The sequence below is a fragment of the Lampris incognitus genome, chromosome 15 (genome assembly GCF_029633865.1).
Source record: "Lampris incognitus isolate fLamInc1 chromosome 15, fLamInc1.hap2, whole genome shotgun sequence".
NCBI lineage: Eukaryota > Metazoa > Chordata > Actinopteri > Lampriformes > Lampridae > Lampris > Lampris incognitus.
Window position 1 is genome coordinate 44,637,232 of NC_079225.1, and position 20,898 is coordinate 44,658,129.

The following is a 20,898-nucleotide window of genomic DNA, read 5'->3' on the forward strand; positions in this document are numbered from 1 at the left end:
TGTATGGTGACAGTGTTTCAGGAGTGTATGGTGACAGTGTTTCAGGAGTGTATGGTGACGGTGTTTCAGGAGTGTATGGTGACAGTGTTTCAGGAGTGTATGGTGACAGTGTTTCAGGAGTGTATGGTGACAGTGATTCAGGAGTGTATGGGGACGGTGTTTCAGGAGTGTATGGTGACAGTGTTTCAGGAGTGTATGGGGACAGTGATTCAGGAGTGTATGGGGACGGTGTTTCAGGAGTGTATGGTGACAGTGTTTCAGGAGTGTATGGGGACAGTGATTCAGGAGTGTATGGTGACAGTGTTTCAGGAGTGTATGGTGACAGAGTTTCAGGAGTATATGGTGACAGTGTTTCAGGAGTGTATGGGGACGGTGTTTCAGGAGTATATGGTGACGGTGTTTCAGGAGTGTATGGGCTGCTGGTCATTCCTCAACCTACACATCTAACTTCAGATATCCACTTCTGGGAAACATGACGGCTGTGATGGAGCGGATGATTCCCATCTAGAATGTGAAGTTAAGATCAGTAACGGCGGGCAGGGTCGATTAATAGACCCCCTGCAGGATCAACGGTATGGAGTGAATGAAGAAAGACTGAACAATGTATCTTAACCATGCACATTTCTTACGTTAGTGATGTTTTACTGTAGATATTAAAGTTACTTGATGGCTCTTTTTAAACAACTGTACTTCCTATTTATTACATTACATTTATTACTGCCACCACGCAAGTTAGAGCCTGCTGACCAGACCAGCGTCGTCTGGAATGAGACTTTGTGTTCTTACACGAGTTTAACGTCCAAATGCGTTTTCCTCCGGATCAATGTAATATCTATCAATCATCTATCTAATGTAATATCTCTCTCCATCTAGGAAGACTGTTCATCTGCCATGTTAAGTGTTCTTCCAGATAATTCTCCTGAGGATCTGAGGGTTTAAAATGTAAAGACACGCAGCAATCATTGGCAACGCTGTCTTCGGGAGGGGGGCGGAGTCGGCTCGTGTTCGTCACATGAATGCGTCTCTGTGTGTGTCGGGAAAAACAGTGGTTCGGCCTGGAGTCGCCTTGTCACGAAAGTGGCGAGGCGACTCCTTCGAGACTGCCGGCCGGAGAGATGCAGTTGGCGAACGCATGCAGTACGAGGGGGGGGTGTTTGAGCTAAAATAGGGAGCGATTGGCCACTAAATTGGGAGAAAAAGGGAAAAATCAGAAATAAATTTAGAAAAAAAAAAATGTAAAGACACTAAATATTCTGTTTCTTCACTGTAAAGACCAACATCTCATTAATAATTAATATGTCATGGGTGGCACAGTGGCGCAGTGGTTAGCGCGGTCGCCTCACAGCAAGAGGGTTCTGGGTTCGAGCCCCGGGTAGTCCAACCTTCATGGGTCATCCTGGGTCGTCCTCTGTGTGGAGTTTGCATGTTCTCCCCGTGTCTGCGTGGGTTTCCTCCGGGTGCTCTGGTTTCCTCCCACAGTCCAAAGACATGTAGGTCAGGAGACTCAGCCGTGCTAAATTGTCCCTAGGTGTGAATTTGTGGGTGTTGTGTGTATGTCGGCCCTGTGATGGCATGGCGGCCTGTCCAAGGTGTCTCCCCGCCTGCCGCCCAAAGACTGCTGGGATAGGCTCCAGCATCCCCATGACCCTGAGAGCAGGGTAAGCGGTTCAGATAATGGATGGATGGATGGATGGATGGATATCATTTAGACACGTGGTCAGGCTACTTCACAACAGAGGAAGCAACTTGATGTCCATCCATCCATCCATTGTCCCAGCAGTCATTGGGCGGCAGGAGGGGAGACACCCTGGACAGGTCACCAGGCCATCACAGGGCCGACATACACACACAGTCACACCTAGGGAACATTTAGTACAGCTGATTCACCTGACCTACATGTCTTTGAACTGTGGGAGGAAACCCACGCAGACACAGGGAGAACATGCAAACTCCACACAGAGGACAACCCGGGACACAACATCCTTTGTTCGTTGTCCATCTTGGGAGAGATCCCTCCTCTGTTGTTCTCCCTGAGGTTTCTTCCTATTTTTTCTCCCTGTTAAAGGTTTTTTTAGGGAGTTGTTCCTTATCTGATGCGAGGGCCTAAGAACAGGATGTTGTCTTGCTGCAAAGTCCACTGAGACGAATCTGTGATCTGTGATATTGGGCTATACAAATGGAATTGACTTGACTTGACAACCCCCAAGGTTGGACTACTCCAGGGCTCGAACCGAGGACCTTCTTGCTGTGAGGCGACCGTGTTAACCACTGCGCCACTGTGCCGCCACAACTTGATGTATGTGTGTGTGTGTGTATATATATATATATATATATAGCAGCAAATTCGGGGGGCAGCCAGGAATTGCCACAGCCAGGATGTGAACCCGGGTCTCCTGCACCAGGGGCGACTACGTTAACCAGTCCACTTAAAGTCTGACCCGTTAGCCAACAACTGTAATGCTACACAAGTGTAGCGAATTCGGGAGACCCGGGTTCCCATCCTGGCACCGGCGGTTCCCGGGCTGCGCCCTGAATTCGCTACAGTGGTGTCAGAAGAGGGATGGTGAGACCATGAGGCCATCAGAAGTGCGTGCGCCCAGAGGCGTGAGGGAGCTGGTATGCTGAAGCAGGGGGGTAGTGTAACGACCATGGATGAATAGACTTGCTAGCCCCTGGCTAACGGGTGGGACCCTTTAGTCGACTGGTTAGCGTAGTCACCCATGATGTGGAAGACCTGGGTTCGCGTCCCAGCTGCAGCAGTTCACGACTGCCCCCCCCCCCCCCCCCGAATTCGCTATAGCAGACAGGGAGAAAGCCTGTGGCTTCGTATTGACTTTGGCCTTTGTGACATTAGAGCGCATGGATGTGTGTGGAGACAGAAGAGAAAGAAACAGACGGAAAAAAGCGTCCGCTGAGTGAGATTATGTAAATTATAATTCACCGCCTTTTGATGATTTAAGACACTCACACATGAGATGCACTCTTAGCTGTGATGCTGTGATGCGATTACTACGTACTACCTCATACAGTACTACGATGTGATTACGACATGATCCCAGCTGCTACTGAATTTAGCTTTTAATTACTGCCTCTTGTAATGCACTTTGGGTGAAAGTGTCTGTTAAAGAGAAAATGGTTGCGGCGTCACAGCAGAGAAATAAAAGATCATTTCAACTTTAGCACAATAGTATTCAATGAGAGCCAAACAATCAGACTGGTCCTTTAGTCTCACTTCTAAACCTGGTTTAATTCTGTGTTGACTCACTTCTAAACCTGGGTTTAATTCTGTTGACTCACTTCGAAACCTGGTTTAATACTGTTGACTCACTTCTAGCCCTGGTTTAAATCTGTTGACTCACTTCTAAACCTGGTTTAACTCTGTGTTGACTCCCTTCTAAACCTGGGTTTAATTCTGTAGACTCACTTCTAAACCTGGTTTAACTCTGTGTTGACTCACTTCTAAACCTGGTTTAACTCTGTGTTGACTCCCTTCTAAACCTGGGTTTAATTCTGTAGACTCACTTCTAAACCTGGTTTAACTCTGTGTTGACTCACTTCTAAACCTGGTTTAATTCTGTTGACTCACTTCTAAACCTGGTTTAATTCTGTTGACTCACTTCTAAACCTGGTTTTATTCTGTTGACTCACTTCTAAACCTGGGTTTAATTCTGTGTTGACTCACTTCTAAACCTGGGTTTAACTCTGTGTTGACTCACTTCTAAACCTGGGTTTAACTCTGTGTTGACTCACTTCTAAACCTGGTTTAATACTGTTGACTCACTTCTAGCCCTGGTTTAAATCTGTTGACTCACTTCTAAACCTGGGTTTAATTCTGTTGACTCACTTCTAAACCTGGTTTAACTCTGTGTTGACTCACTTCTAAACCTGGTTTAATTCTGTTGACTCACTTCTAACCCTGGTTTAATTCTGTTGACTCACTTCTAAACCTGGGTTTAATTCTGTTGACTCACTTCTAAACCTGGGTTTAATTCTGTTGACTCACTTCTAAACCTGGGTTTAATTCTGTTGACTCACTTCTAAACCTGGTTTAATTCTGTTGACTCACTTCTAAACCTGGTTTAATTCTGTGTTGACTCACTTCTAGACCTGTTTTAATTCTGTGTTGACTCACTTCTAGACCTGTTTTAATTCTGTGTTGACTCACTTCTAAACCTGGTTTAATTCTGTGTTGACTCACTTCTAAACCTGGTTTAACTCTGTGTTGACTCACTTCTAGACTTGTTTTAATTCTGTGTTGACTCACTTCTAAACCTGGTTTAATTCTGTTGACTCACTTCTAAACCTGGTTTAATTCTGTGTTGACTCACTTCTAGACCTGTTTTAATTCTGTGTTGACTCACTTCTAGACCTGTTTTAATTCTGTGTTGACTCACTTCTAGACCTGGTTTAATTCTGTGTTGACTCACTTCTAAACCTGGTTTAACTCTGTGTTGACTCACTTCTAAACCTGGGTTTAATTCTGTTGACTCACTTCTAAACCTGGTTTTACTCTGTGGTGACTCACTTCTAAACCTGGTTTAACTCTGTGGTGACTCACTTCTAAACCTGGGTTTAATTCTGTTGACTCACTTCTAAACCTGGTTTAATTCTGTGTTGACTCACTTCTAAACCTGGTTTAATTCTGTTGACTCACTCCTAAACCTGGTTTAATTCTGTTGACTCACTTCTAAACCTGGGTTTAATTCTGTTGACTCACTTCTAAACCTGGGTTTAATTCTGTTGACTCACTTCTAAACCTGGTTTAATTCTGTGTTGACTCACTTCTAAACCTGGTTCAATTCTGTTGACTCACTTCTAAACCTGGTTTAATTCTGTGTTGACTCACTTCTAGACCTGTTTTAATTCTGTGTTGAATCACTTCTAAACCTGGTTTAATTCTGTTGACTCACTTCTAAACCTGGTTTAACTCTGTGTTGACTCACTTCTAAACCTGGGTTTAACTCTGTGTTGACTCACTTCTAAACCTGGGTTTAACTCTGTGTTGACTCACTTCTAAACCTGGGTTTAACTCTGTCTTGACTCACTTCTAAACCGGGTTTAATTCTGTGTTGACTCACTTCTAAACCTGGTTTAATTCTGTTGACTCACTTCTAGACCTGGGTTTAACTCTGTGTTGACTCACTTCTAAACCTGGGTTTAACTCTGTGGTGACTCACTTCTAAACCTGGGTTTAATTCTGTTGACTCACTTCTAAACCTGGTTTAATTCTGTTGACTCACTTCTAAACCTGGGTTAACTGTGTGTTGACTCACTTCTAAACCTGGTTTAAGTCTGTGTTGACTCACTTCTAAACCTGGGTTTAACTCTGTGGTGACTCACTTCTAAACCTGGTTTAACTCTGTGTTGACTCACTTCTAGACCTGGGTTTAACTCTGTGTTGACTCACTTCTAGACCTGGTTTAACTCTGTTGTGACTCACTTTTAGACCTGGTTTAACTCTGTGTTGACTCACTTCTAAACCTGGGTTTAATTTTGTGTTGACTCACTTCTAGACCTGGGTTTAACTCTGTGTTGACTCACTTCTAGACCTGGTTTAACTCTGTGTTGACTCACTCCTAGACCTGGTTTAACTCTGTGGCGACTCACTTCTAGACCTGGGTTTAACTCTGTGTTGACTCACTCAAACGTGAAGAAGAGGCCGCAGGTGAGCAGGATGAGGAGCAGGGTCAGGTAAAACACCCCCGTCTGTCTCGCCATCATGAGTCTGCCGTCACAGTAGAATCTGTTCCTCCCGGGGAAAACCTGCCACTTCCGGCGGGCGCTCCTCCGCTTCCTGCCGGGACCGTCCGCCGCGCACACCTGCCGGTAGTCCGCCTCCGCCCCCACGTTCATACCGACATGAGGTCCGACAAGCAGCGACGACAGGAACAGTAAAGAATATATATAAAAACCAAAAACCAGGATGCGGAGGAAGGGAAAAGTAAGGGAGCGGCGCTCTGGCGGCGGCGGCTTCCCAACAGCGAACCGTAGCGAGGCGAACTAATCCCTCACGCCGCACATCCCAACCGCAGCGCGGCTTCCTTCTCAGCCATGCGTTCGGTCCTCCCCTCGCTGCGTCTCCAACACAAGCAGCCTCTTGGCTTTGCGGAGGAGCGGCGCGCCGCGCTCCGAGCGGGGCGGACCGGAGGGTCCGCGTCCTTCAGCGCCCCCCGCCGAAACCGGCCGAGAGACAAAACGTGCTCCGGTAACGCCAGCGGGACGCGCGGACAGACGCGTCGCGGCGAGGAAACCAGAAAGCGGCCTCGCAAATTACGCACAGCCGCGTCCGCCGCGGCGCAGTACCGAGACCTCCGACCGACCGGGTCTCCACCAAGTCTGGAGCCGGTTTGGAGGAGGTGCTGGGACTCCGTGCTGCAGGCTCGGGTGTGTGTGTGTCCGGGGGAGTTCCTCCTCCTCCTCCTCTTCCCTCCACGTCTGTGTACTGATACTACAGCGCCGACCCTCCCCCCCCACCCCCTCCTCCGCAGGGACGCGCTCCGCGGGGACGCGCACTCTCGTTAACACGGGGCTTGGCGCACGTCCAGTGCCGTAAGCGCTCTCCGAACTCGGCGGACGGTTCTGTGTGCGGGTCCATAAAGCCGGTGCGTCGACACGGCGCACAGGACGTTTCATACGTCTCCTCAGACGCCGTTTTAAAACCCCCACGCACCTCCGCACGAACACCGACGTTATTTTCAAACGAATCCCTTCAGATATTCGTAACGTTCCGACGTTCCTACGTTCGCTGTTTCCGCCCGGTCACTTTAGGCGGACGGACCAGCGCAACGATGGCGGCCGAGGGAGAAGACGCCGGGTTGAATGTCGCCCCTGTGACCGCGAGGGAAAACGACGCCGAGGCCGGACTGCAGATCCTGAAAGGCAAGAGAAGGAAATAGTCTGTCGTCCGAACCCGGCGGAGGTCTTTGTCGTCGTTTTGTCTCCGTCGTGTCTTTAACGCAGGTTTGACCTCCGGGTAGTTCTGAACCGTTCATGTCGGTCACATCATGACTGTTGTGTGTTGACCCTTGGTGAGTTTACTGCTATAAGGAGAGGACTCTGGATTATCTGTCGTCCTCTCTCCACCCATCCACCCACCCATCCATCCATCCATCCATCCATCCATCCATCCATCCATCCATCCATCAATCCATCCATCCATCCACCCATCCACCTTTTAGCACTTGGTGATAGGGAAAATATAACCGTGGGGCATTTTACACAGTATTGATAACACTGGTCTAGAAAAATATAGTTTTTTTTCTTGCATGTACTTTGGAAACTGTTTTTGGCTAAAGTTGGGCTGCTGAATCCAAACCTGAGCTCAGATTTGCTCTGTCACATCAAGTTTGTGTGCTATCTCTACGCTCCTTATTCAGGATTTTACAAAAGTTGACCATCTAGTCTGGCAATCTTGGTGGGGATAAAAATGACCCCTATTCATTTCCTAAGTAATTTCATGCTAGGCTGAGTGTTTATTCATTCATTGTGATCATTTTTGCATCTATCGATCTTCTAACGCAACAGTGTTTTTTTTAACTTCGAGAGTAAATTTGCTGTTTTCTCAAAAATAATGATTTTTCATAGCTCAAAAACCTGATGTGATAGGCAAAAACTAATGCCAGATTTGGATTCAGCACCCAAAAGTGAGCTAGAATCTGTTGAAAAACCCCATGCAAGAAAAATTGTGTTGACCAGTGTAATGATACGCTGCTGTCATGCGTAAACTCCATCTGAGCTTCATCATGTTGAACTGTTTGGTAATGTAAAGTATAATATCAAACCAAAACTAGTTTTCAAATGGTACTCCCTCAAATATGTCTTACTTCCACCGATGGCTAGGCTCGCCAGCCCTTGGCTAATGGGTCGGACCCTTTAGTCGACTGGTTAACCCAGGTTCGCGTCCCGGCTGCCCCCTGAATTCGCCACACTGGTGTCAGAAGTGGGATGGTGAGACCGTGAGGCCATAGGAAGCGGATGTGCCGAGGCCGAAGGAAGGGGGGCGGTGTAACGACCACCGATGACCAGACCCGCGAGTCCTTGGCTAACGGGTCGGACCCTTCAATGACGTAGTTTCCCGTGGTCGTTACAGTATGTTAGGTCAAAGGTTCTCATCATTAATTTAGACAATAAAAATTGTGTCGTGAATGAATTTCATCCCAATACGGTACCGCTGGGAGAAGATACGCGGCGGTATTGAATTACTGCCCAGCTTTACTTGGTGTGGCTGTTGAAAGCGCCTTGTGAAGCGCTCCCTGTCTTTGCACCATTCAGTTCAATTCAAAACTTTATTGCAGACTCAGGGTCCATAACAGACAAGACAAACCCTAGACAATACACAGAGGAGACACAATCAAACAACATAAATGGAACAAATCAGTGTCATTTGTGTGTAAACTGTTTGTTGTCCCACGGCATCAGTGACACCAAGAAAGATGGGGGCACAGAACATGTGTGTACCGGTGCAGCTCATAATCATGTTTATTGGTGAATAAAGTGTTTTTTTTATTCTGACTGAGTTTCCATACTCGGCCTCAGCTTGTTCCCGTTTTCAGACCCGTTCCAGCAGATCACTCCGTCATCCTCATCCTCCCCCACAAATCCTCCACAGCAGCAGCTTGTTAATATCACAGGGTTGAGCTTCAGTTCTGGTTGTTGAAAGACAGAATAGAATGGCCTAAACTTGTATGTACAGAACAGGCTATATATAATTAATAAACTAAAAGAATAAAATGTTAAGTGTTCATCTAAGTGATGTCATTTTACTTGCTGATGGCCTGGCGGCCTGTCCAGGGTGTCTCCCCGCCTGCCGCCCAGTGACTGCTGGGATAGGCTCCAGCATCCCCGTGACCCTGAGAGCAGGATAAGCGGTTGGGATAACGGATGGATGGACATGTGAAATGTTGCTCCGTTGTCTGACTGCAGCCCTGACATGTTGGTCTCTACAGACAGACACTGGTTGCGTGTTGTATGTCTTATGACGTTCCATCACCTCGTGTCTCTTCCTCTTCCTCTCCAGGTGCAGCCTTCCTTTCCACGGTGGCGTCGGCCGGGATACTCGCAGGATTTGGCTCAACACTGGCGCTGGCCAAGAAGAAAAGCCCAGGCTGGTTTAATAAGGTATTGGGGTGGACTGACATTTCCGGTGCTCGTCCAGTGATTTACTTACTTCAAAAACCTCTTCAGCGTTGGGAAAAAAAGGTTTTTGTGGCGATGCTTCATTTCACTGTAAATGCATTTTAGCGGTGGTCTCAGGAACCGGAAGCCCAGAACCAGCCCATTAGCTTGCGCAGTACCAGGTGGTAAGCTCGGCTTTGGTTTCAATGAGAACAGCTGCTTCGGTGCGTTATGTACAGCGACCGAGGACATTTTGGTCTAAAGACGAGGTGTTTCAATGAGGACAAGGCTAATTTACTACAGCAGAGACGCTGTCCCAGATCTCGTTTAAAGGCTCTGGTGTGGACTGAATCTGTTTCTATAGAATAACACTTGTTTAATTCAGTGACTCCTGGTGTGATAATGTTAACATGTCAGTGGCGTGTGAGCTCCATCCAGACTGAATGAGGGTCAGCAGGGCTGTGGTGTCAGAAACAAACCAAAGAACCCGCTGGAACCTGAGTTGTACTTACTGATGTAGTACCATGTGTTGGTAATGGTCTTCCACCAGCTTGTTCTGTCATATCGGCTGGTTAGACACAACACCTTCACGTCTTCTGACTCAACACTACCTGCCTTCCTCTCCCTCATCTGGCCGCTGTGATGAAGATGAAAACCCCATGCACCCTGTCATTTTTCCTGGTGAAGTCCTACCAGACACCAGACATCCACATCTCATCCCGCTGCAGTCTGCAGGATCTGATATTTGCAGATTAGTTCTTGTCTTTAATACGTCAGAGACAGAAAATGTCATAAAGGACATTTGTCTTCGTGTGAATATCTTCAGGATTGTAGCTTTAATGAAACATCTTGGTGCTTAAAGGCACATCTAGTCTGAATTTTCCATGTTCTTTTTTTTCCCTGTTTATTTCTGGTAGCAAACGCATGCGAGCTGGTCCGCTTCTCTTTCTGCTAACTGGCCTGGAGCTGCCTGCTTATTGAGTCCTAAATGGAGATAATTAAAATGACGCACATGGACGACGGCGTTTTCAGGCGCTGTGTTTGGTAGCTATACTCGGCGTGTCGGCTGAAAGGAGCGTTTGTCTCCGCAGCCTATTTTTATCACAGGGCATCTCTTTGATGTCGGCATTGCGGCATCCAAACAGGCCGTGAAAAAACGCTGTGATTAGATTTAGCGCCGAGGGGCGTGGGGTTCTGAGGTCAGCGTGGTCAAGGAACAGACAAACACATTTCTGCCCTTTTCTCCACTTTAGACACGTTCAGAAAGAAGCTGAACTTGAAGTGAGAAAGTCTGCAGCATTTAAATGTTCATTTTAGGCTTCTGATTGAATCTCTTGTCCAGCAGAACTCAGCACAGGGGAAAAACAGGAGGATGAGCGGCGCTTCCTTGAGCCAACATTACAACAAGCCACAAGGGGTCAAGGGTCAGAACCACAGCACCCCGACAGACGTATTAAAATAGTCATGTGACCGGAGAATGATCATGTGACAGGAGTACTGGGGGCAGGAATTGTCCAGCAGGATGGACGTATGGATTCTTTGTCTCTGAAGATAGCTGGGCGATGAGTTTGCCATTTCAAACAGGAAGTAAACCTTCAATGGTGGTTTTTCTTCAGAAGCCCCAAACACATTTTTAAAACCCATGATCTTTTACAACACGGATGTGATTTTCATATCACTGTACAGCCAAACATCAGTCTACATTTAGTATGAAAATACATGAGGCTAATGAGCGTGGACTCTGTGGGAGTTTGCAAGCATTGCTGTTGGGACTAAACCGTTTTCCACACCGTTAAGCCAGTAAAAAGGATGAAATGATGAAAGTTCTCATTGAAAGACGTTTAACTGGTGTTGTCTCCTCAGGGAATGTTGCCCACAGCGGCGGTCCCGGAGAGTGGGGCCTCTCTGGCTCTGCGGGCCCTTGGCTGGGGGTCCCTGTACGCCTGGTGTGGGGTGGGCCTGCTCAGCCTCACAGTATGGAAGGCCCTCGGTGTTCACAATGTATGTATTCCTGCTAAAGCTGCATTCTGAGACTTTCCTCTGTTTATAAGTTGTTATTCTATCCATTCTACAGGTGGTGTTGGACAGACAGTCAGTCTTCTAGTAGGACAGTGTTGTGATATAGTGGACGTAGGAGGCAAAGAGAAACAGACCTGTTGACTCTGATGTTCTGGGACTACAAACAAGGTGTAGCAGGGGCCGTCCAGGTGGTGTGGCGGTCTATTCCGCCGCCCACCAACACGGGGATCGCCGGATCAAGTCCCCGTGTTACCTCCAGCTTGGTCGGGTGTTCCTACAGACACAATTGGCCATGTCTGCGGGTGGAAGGCTGGGTGTGAGTATGTGTCCTGGTTGCTGCACTAGTGCCTCCTCTGGTCAGTCAGGGCACCTGTTCAGGGGGGATTCTGAACATATGGACAGCCAGTCAGAGTACTGGGAGTTTGAACATATGGACAGCCAGTCAGAGTACTGGGAGTTTGAACATATGGACAGCCAGTCAGAGTACTGGGAGTTTGAACATACGGACAGCCAGTCAGAGTACTGGGAGTTTGGTCAGTAGGTCTTTAAGTGTTGTTGTTTGAACACATCCAGTAAGACAGTCAGTAGAAGATAACTGCTCATCTTTGTGTTTGTAGCACTAAACTGGGACATTCTGGAAAGTTCTGCCTATGTAATGTTTTATGTTGTGGTGCTGAGCGACATGGAAAATATGATGATAATCAAAAGCAATTTTACATGATATCAGTATATACACCGATCAGCCAAAACATTAAAACCACTGACAGGTCAGTGAATAACAGTGATTATCTCGTCACAGTGGCACCAGTCAAGGGCTGGGATATATCAGGCAGCAAGTGAACAGTCAGTTCTTGAAGTTGATGTGTTGGAAGCAGGAAAACTGGGCAAGCGTAAGGATCTGAGCGACTTGGACCAGGGCCAAATTGTGATGGCTAGATGACTGGGTCAGAGCATCTCCACAACTCCAGGTCTTGTGGGGGGTTCCTGGTAAGCAGTGGTCAGACCCTACCACAGTGGTCCGAGGAAGGACAACCTGTGAACTGGTGACAGGGTCATGGGCGCCCAAGGCTCATTGATGTGTGTGGGGAGCGAAGGCTAGCCCGTCTGGTCCGATCCCACAGAAGATCTACTGAAGCCCAAATGGCTGAAAAAGTTCATGCTGGCTATGATAGACAGGTGTCAGAACACACAGCGCTGGTATGTTAGAGGCTGTGTGGCCACCGGGCGGTCACAGTACCCATAATGACCCCTGTCCATGGCTGAAAGTGCCTACAATGGACATATGAGTGTCAGAACTGGAACATGGAGCAATGGAAGAAGGTGGCCTGGTCTGATGAATCCCGTTTTCTTTTACATCATGTGGACAACCAGGTGCGTGTGCGTCATTTACCCGGGGAAGAGATGGCACCAGGATGCACTATGGGAAGACGGCAAACCGGTGGAGGCAGTGTGAGACTCTGGGTAATGTTCTGCTGGGAGACTTTGGGTCCTGGAATTCATGCCGATGTTACTTTCAGACGTGACACCTACCTAAACATTGCTGCAGACCAGGTACACCCCTTCATGCCAGGGGTGTTCCCTGATGGCAGTGGCCTCCTTCAGCAGGATAGTGCTTCCTGCCACACTGCACACACTCTTCAGCAATGGTTTGAGGAACACAACAAAGAGCTCAAGGTGTTGACTCGGCCTCCAAATTCCCCAGATCTCAATCTGATCGAGCATCTGTGGGATGTGCTGGAAAAACAAGTCCGAGCCATGGAGGCCCCACCTCCCAACTTACAGGACTTAAAGGATCTGCTGCTAACGTCTTGGTACCGGATACCACAGGACCTTCAGAGGTCTTGTGGAGTCCATGCCTTGAAGACTTAGAGCTGTTTTAGTAGCATGAGGGGGGACCTACACAATATTAGGGAGGTGGTTCTAATGTTTTGGCTCATCTGTACATACTATCATATCTGCTTTCTTATGTAAAACACCATGTGTAAGAATCCAGCTGAGGTTCATCCCATTGAAGTGTGAGGCAAAGTATGTAAAGTATATTATCAGCCAGAACTTGTTTTCACACAATACTCCCTCACACGGTCCACATTACTCCCTCACATGGTCTACAATACTCCCTCACATGGTCTACAATACTCCCTCACACTGTCCACAATACTCCCTCACATGGTCTACAATACTCCCTCACATGGTCCACAATACTCCCTCACATGGTCTACAATACTCCCTCACACGGTCCACAATACTCCCTCACATGGTCCACAATACTCCCTCACATGGTCTACAATACTCCCTCACATGGTCCACAATACTCCCTCACATGGTCCACATTACTCCCTCACATGGTCCACATTACTCCCTCACATGGTCCATATTACTCCCTCACACGGTCCACAATACTCCCTCACATGGTCTATAATACTCCCTCACACTGTCCACATTACTCCCTCACATGGTCCACATTACTCCCTCACATGGTCCACAATACTCCCTCACATGGTCCACATTACTCCCTCACATGGTCCACATTACTCCCTCACATGGTCCATATTACTCCCTCACACGGTCCACAATACTCCCTCACATGGTCTATAATACTCCCTCACACTGTCCACATTACTCCCTCACATGGTCCACATTACTCCCTCACATGGTCCACAATACTCCCTCACATTGTCCACATTACTCCCTCACATGGTCCACAATACTCCCTCACATTGTCCACATTACTCCCTCACATGGTCCACAATACTCCCTCACATTGTCCACATTACTCCCTCACATGGTCCACAATACTCCCTCACATGGTCCACAATACTCCCTCACATTGTCCACATTACTCCCTCACATGGTCCACAATACTCCCTCACATGGTCCACATTACTCCCTCACATGGTCCACAATACTCCCTCACACGGTCCACAATACTCCCTCACACGGTCCACAATACTCCCTCACACGGTCCACAATACTCCCTCACACGGTCCACAATACTCCCTCACATTGTCCACATTACTCCCTCACATGGTCCACAATACTCCCTCACATTGTCCACAATACTCCCTCACATTGTCCACATTACTCCCTCACATGGTCCACAATACTCCCTCACACGGTCCACAATACTCCCTCACACGGTCCACAATACTCCCTCACACGGTCCACAATACTCCCTCACATTGTCCACATTACTCCCTCACATGGTCCACAATACTCCCTCACATTGTCCACACCTCCTTTACTGAGACGCTGTAGGTCACAGATTCTCATCATCATTTAGACAACACTGAATCATGATGTGACAATACCTGAATAAGATGATAAATGATGACACTGAATTACTGCCTGGCCACGTGTTATAATGATCATGTAATAATTTAAATCTGACTTCTGTTTATTTTGTTACCATGGTTACAGAAGGTAAATACACACTTCACCTCGTATCACTTACTTTTTGTGGCTTGGTGTCCCTGTAATCCAGGGCAATAAGTGACAACTGGTCAAATTAAAAATGCCTTATGAGGGCGTCCGGGTGTCGTGGCGGTCTATTCTGTTGCCTACCAACACGGGGATCGCTGGTTCGAATTCCCGTGTTACCTCCGGCTTGGTCGGGCGTCCCTACAGACACAATTGGCTGTGTCTGCAGGTGGGAAGCCGGATGTGGGTATGTGTCCTGGTTGCTGCACTAGCGCCTCCTCTGGTCGTTCGGGGGGGGGGGGAATAGCGTGATCCTCCCACGCGCTAAGTCCCCCTGGTGAAACTCCTCACTGTCAGGTGAAAAGCAAATGTCTCCTCCCATGAGGAGGAGGAGGCATGTGGTAGTCTGCAGCCCTCCCGGATCAGCAGAGGGGGTGGAGGAGCAGCGACCGGGACGACTCGGCAGAATGGGCTAATTGGCCAAGTACATTGGGGTGAAAAAGGGGGGGGGGTTAAAAATGAAAAACTTCTCATTTGTGATTCTGGTTCCTTTCAGTTGTCTGAATTCCGCCAGAAGATGCAGTCTTTCTTCCCATCCATCCCAAAGAACACCCCGGCTGAGAGTGACGCGGCAGCTCTGGACTGGGAATCTCTGTTCAGGTCCAAGTAGCCCAGCCAGCTCGCCGCCGCCTCGACCAAACAGGAAGTCACGTGACTGGCCAGCTGATCAGAACCAGACCATTGTTTCGTTTTGATTCATCCAGCGGAGCTTTGCCGTGCAGCTTTGTGTTTCAGAGCCACACGGCTGTCCATCCACACACAGTCCCATAGATACACACACACACACACACACACACACACAGTCCCATAGATACACACACACACACACACAGTCCCATAGATACACACACACACACACACACACACACACACACACACAGTCCCATAGATACACACAAACACACACACACAGTCCCATAGATACACACATACACACAGTCACCCACCCTACCACACACACACACACACACACACACACACACACACACATAGCTACTGTTGCCCACTGAGCAGTTTTTGGTTTGCAGCGTTGCTCAAGAGCACCTCATCAGTTGTCTGTGAAATAGCTGAGAGACAGACAGAGACTGAGAGAGACTCACCCCAGCTGGTCTCTGGTGAGAGAGAGACTGAGAGAGACTCACCCCAGCTGGTCTCTGGTGAGAGAGAGACTCACCCCAGCTGGTCTCTGGTGAGAGAGAGACTGAGAGAGACTCACCCCAGCTGGTCTCTGGTGAGAGAGAGACTGAGAGAGACTCACCCCAGCTGGTCTCTGGTGAGAGAGAGACTCACCCCAGCTGGTCTCTGGCGAGAGAGAGACTGAGAGAGACTCACCCCAGCTGGTCTCTGGTGAGAGAGAGACTGAGAGAGACTCAACCCAGCTGGTCTCTGGTGAGAGAGAGACTGAGAGAGACTCACCCCAGCTGGTCTCTGGTGAGAGAGAGACTGAGAGAGACTCACCCCAGCTGGTCTCTGGTTTCAGACCAGTGTTCTCGCAGGTCAGCTGGAACATGGGTGGAGGCTGCCGTTTCCTCCACGCTGCTGCTGAACACCATCACCGGCAGTGTCAGTGAGTGTGGCGGAGGTGGGAGACTCCGCCACACCAGTAAGACCGGTTCTTTACTGGTCCTATTTTCCCAGCAGCAGATCCACGAACGACAGGACCCCCGTTTGGATCTGGACTTGCTGCAGTTTGACTGTCCGAGAGGCTCATACGACTCTGTCCTCATCCGTCTGCTGAACGCAGGACATTTCGAGGCCTCTGAATAAGAGACGGGCTCTTCAGAGGTGAAGACACAGGGACGAGGTCCTCGGCCTTAACGAGGGAGAGGAACGACTTAACGAAGAATGTTTGTGAAAGATGACGTGTCGACAGACTCTGGCTGTGAAAGGGTGTAGCTTTAAAAGTGGTGTAAAACGGGAAATGAACTGTAAGCTGCCGTTTCCTGGAAAGCTTCACGACTGACGGGGCGTCTGGAGAGACTGGAGACAGACTTGGTGTCCTTTAGTAGATGTCTGTCTTGGACTTCCTGTATTTTCACTTTCAGAGACTTTCATCAAGACAATTGTTTTGCCCACATGAAGGAGTTGGGTTCTTCTTCGTGGTGTTGGCTGATGGTGCTGGGAATTAAAACGGTCCTCGCCAGCCGGATGTCCCAGCAGGGAATAAAGACGGCGTGTCAGTCTCTCGCCTGACTCGTAAAGTCACAAGTTTTCTGTGTGAGTCTTTGTTTCTCCGAACATGTCAGGGGGCTGACGTGGTCACACCTCTCGGGTCAGAACTGGGGACCGATGCCGCACGGTCCCCCTCGGCCCGGGAGGTCTAAAAACACACGAGTCATCCATCCATCCACCCGTTATCTTAACCGAGTCGGCCCAACTGAACTGAATTCTGTTCGCCGGGTCGAGAAAAGTCCGCCAGGGTGTGCAGCCGCTAGCCCGCACACGGTGGCGCCGCTTTCTGAGAAACCGCCGAGACGCGTTATGTTGACGGGAGCTGAACAAAACCTGGTCTGTCGTTTACACCGTCCATCACTGCAGACACGGCTCATGGCAGTGGTTCTCAGTCAGGTCCTCAGATACCACCAACGCTGCTGGTTTTCTGTTCACCGGGGAGACGGACAGACAGATGGACAGACAGACAGACAGATGGACAGACAGACAGACAGAATCCTACCAGTAGTTCATTACAGCCACCCGTTGTTCCCGATCTGAAACTGTCATGATGGGAGGCTGAAAACATTCTGTCTCTCCCTCCATCTTTTCTGAGAGACAGAGGGAGAGAGAGGTCTGTCTGTCTGTCTGTCTATCCCTTTATCTGTCTATCCCTCTGTCTGTCTATCCCTTTATCTGTCTATCCCTTTATCTGTCTATCCCTCTGTCTGTCTATCTATCTATCTATCTATCTGTCTATCTGTGTGTGTGTGTGTGTCGTGTTGTGATCAGGTGTCATGTTTCAGTGGAACTATGTAAGGGAAACCAGTGGATGGGAAGACAAAGTATGATCAGAACCAACAGTAGAACCATTTCACGTTTTAGATTCAGCAGCCAGTAGTTCTGCCGTCACGTCTACCTGCAGTGAAGGTAACCAGACAGCTGAATGTAACTACAGACAGCTGAAGGTAACTACTGACAGCTGAATGTAACTACAGACAGCTGAAGGTAACTACTGACAGCTGAATGTAACTACAGACAGCTGAAGGTAACTACTGACAGCTGAAGGTAACTACAGACAGCTGAAGGTAACTACAGACAGCTGAAGGTAACTACAGACAGCTGAAGGTAACCAGGCAGCTGAAGGTAACCAGACAGCTGAATGTAACTACAGACAGCTGAAGGTAACTACAGACAGCTGAAGGTAACCAGGCAGCTGAATGTAACTACAGACAGCTGAATGTAACTACAGACAGCTGAAGGTAACTACAGACAGCTGAAGGTAACCAGACAGCTGAATGTAACTACAGACAGCTGAATGTAACTACAGACAGCTGAAGGTAACCAGGCAGCTGAATGTAACTACAGACAGCTGAATGTAACTACAGACAGCTGAATGTAACCAGACAGCTGAATGTAACTACAGACAGCTGAAGGTAACTACAGACAGCTGAAGGTAACCAGGCAGCTGAAGGTAACTACAGACAGCTGAAGGTAGTAACTACAGACAGCTGAAGGTAACTAGACAGCTGAAGGTAGTAACTACAGACAGCTGAAGGTTACCAGGCAGCTGAAGGTAACTACAGACAGCTGAAGGTAACCAGGCAGCTGAAGGTAACTACAGACAGCTGAAGGTTACCAGGCAGCTGAAGGTAACCAGACAGCTGAATGTAACTACAGACAGCTGAAGGTAACCAGACAGCTGAATGTAACTACAGACAGCTGAAGGTAACCAGACAGCTGAAGGTAACTACAGACAGCTGAAGGTAACCAGACAGCTGAATGTAACTACAGACAGCTGAAGGTAACCAGACAGCTGAATGTAACTACAGACGGTTGAATGTAACTACAGACAGCTGAATGTAACTACAGACAGCTGAAGGTAACTACAGACAGCTGAATGTAACTACAGACAGCTGAATGTAACTACAGACAGCTGAAGGTAACTACAGACAGTTGAATGTAACTACAGACAGCTGAATGTAACTACAGACAGCTGAAGGTAACTACAGACAGCTGAAGGTAACCAGACAGCTGAAGGTAACTACAGACAGCTGAAGGTAACCAGACAGCTGAATGTAACTACAGACAGCTGAAGGTAACCAGACAGCTGAATGTAACTACAGACGGTTGAATGTAACTACAGACAGCTGAATGTAACTACAGACAGCTGAATGTAACTACAGACAGTTGAATGTAACTACAGACAGCTGAATGTAACTACAGACAGCTGAAGGTAGTAACTACAGACAGCTGAAGGTAACTACAGACAGCTGAAGGTAACCAGGCAGCTGAAGGTAACTACAGACAGCTGAAGGTAGTAACTACAGACAGCTGAAGGTAACTAGACAGCTGAAGGTAGTAACTACAGACAGCTGAAGGTAACTACAGACAGACAGATGGACAGACAGACAGACAGATGGACAGACAGACAGACAGATGGACAGATGGACAGACAGACAGAATCCTACCAGTAGTTCATTACAGTCACTCGTTGTTCCCGATCTGAAACTGTCATGATGGGAGGCTGAAAACATTCTGTCTCTCCCTCCATCTTTTCTGAGAGACAGAGGGAGAGAGAGGTCTGTCTGTCTGTCTATCCCTTTATCTATCTATCTGTCTATCTATCTGTCTATGTGTCTGTCTGTCTATCTATCTGTGTGTGTGTGTGTGTGTCGTGTTGTGATCAGGTGTCATGTTTCAGTGGAACTATGTAAAGGAAACCAGTGGATGGGAAGACAACGTATCATCAGAACCAACAGTAGAACCATTTCACGTTTTAGATTCAGCAGCCAGTAGTTCTGCCGTCACGTCTACCTGCAGTGAAGGTAACTAGACAGCTGAATGTAACTACAGACAGCTGAAGGTAACCAGACAGCTGAATGTAACTACAGACGGTTGAATGTAACTACAGACAGCTGAATGTAACTACAGACAGCTGAAGGTAACTACAGACAGTTGAATGTAACTACAGACAGCTGAATGTAACTACAGACAGCTGAAGGTAACTACAGACAGCTGAAGGTAACTACAGACAGCTGAAGGTAACCAGACAGCTGAATGTAACTACAGACGGTTGAATGTAACTACAGACAGCTGAATGTAACTACAGACAGCTGAATGTAACTACAGACAGTTGAATGTAACTACAGACAGCTGAATGTAACTACAGACAGCTGAAGGTAACTACAGACAGCTGAAGGTAGTAACTACAGACAGCTGAAGGTAACTACAGACAGCTGAAGGTAACCAGGCAGCTGAAGGTAACTACAGACAGCTGAAGGTAGTAACTACAGACAGCTGAAGGTAACTAGACAGCTGAAGGTAGTAACTACAGACAGCTGAAGGTTACCAGGCAGCTGAAGGTAACTACAGACAGCTGAAGGTAACCAGGCAGCTGAAGGTAACTACAGACAGCTGAAGGTTACCAGGCAGCTGAAGGTAACCAGACAGCTGAATGTAACTACAGACAGCTGAAGGTAACTACAGACAGCTGAAGGTAACCAGACAGCTGAAGGTAACTACAGACAGCTGAAGGTAACCAGGCAGCTGAAGGTAACTACAGACAGCTGAAGGTAGTAACTACAGACAGCTGAAGGTAACTAGACAGCTGAAGGTAGTAACTACAGACAGCTGAAGGTTACCAGGCAGCTGAAGGTAACTACAGACAGCTGAAGGTAACCAGGCAGCTGAAGGTAACTACAGACAGCTGAAGGTTACCAGGCAGCTGAAGGTAACCAGACAGCTGAATGTAACTACAGACAGCTGAAGGTAACCAGACAGCTGAATGTAACTACAGACAGCTGAAGGTAACCAGACAGCTGAAGGTAACTACAGACAGCTGAAGGTAACCAGACAGCTGAATGTAACTACAGACAGCTGAAGGTAACCAGACAGCTGAATGTAACTACAGACGGTTGAATGTAACTACAGACAGCTGAATGTAACTACAGACAGCTGAATGTAACTACAGACAGCTGAATGTAACTACAGACAGCTGAAGGTAACTACAGACAGTTGAATGTAACTACAGACAGCTGAATGTAACTACAGACAGCTGAAGGTAACTACAGACAGCTGAAGGTAACCAGACAGCTGAAGGTAACTACAGACAGCTGAAGGTAACCAGACAGCTGA

At 47.9% G+C, this 20,898-nt stretch overlaps 2 protein-coding genes across 2 annotated transcripts in view; one reads left to right on the top strand and one right to left on the bottom strand.

The window, feature by feature from the left end:
• Positions 1-5,830, bottom strand: part of LOC130124728 (palmitoyltransferase ZDHHC14-like) — a 48,145-nt gene extending 42,315 nt beyond the window's left edge. Inside the window, exon 1 of the mRNA XM_056294059.1 lies at positions 5,642-5,830. Coding sequence (XP_056150034.1) covers positions 5,642-5,721 — 80 coding nt within the window. The 5' untranslated portion in view covers positions 5,722-5,830. The remainder of the gene's footprint in view (positions 1-5,641) is intronic.
• A 770-nt stretch (positions 5,831-6,600) lies between these two features.
• On the top strand, positions 6,601-15,246 carry tmem242 (transmembrane protein 242). Its single transcript, XM_056294061.1, has 4 exons — positions 6,601-6,879; positions 9,017-9,117; positions 10,978-11,115; positions 15,107-15,246. Exons 1-4 carry the CDS (start codon positions 6,789-6,791, stop codon positions 15,218-15,220), a joined length of 444 nt encoding a protein of 147 aa, XP_056150036.1. The 5' UTR covers positions 6,601-6,788; the 3' UTR covers positions 15,221-15,246.
• The last annotated feature ends 5,652 nt before the right edge of the window (positions 15,247-20,898 follow it).

Excerpts from the sequence above, each read along its gene's own strand:
- tmem242 (XM_056294061.1), top strand. The coding sequence starts at position 6,789 with ATGGCGGCCGAGGGAGAAGACGCCGGGTTGAATGTCGCCCCTGTGACC. Across the intron at positions 6,880-9,016 it reads CGGACTGCAGATCCTGAAAG|GTGCAGCCTTCCTTTCCACG; the intron begins GCAAGAGAAGGA and ends CTTCCTCTCCAG. Across the intron at positions 11,116-15,106 it reads AGGCCCTCGGTGTTCACAAT|TTGTCTGAATTCCGCCAGAA; the intron begins GTATGTATTCCT and ends GGTTCCTTTCAG.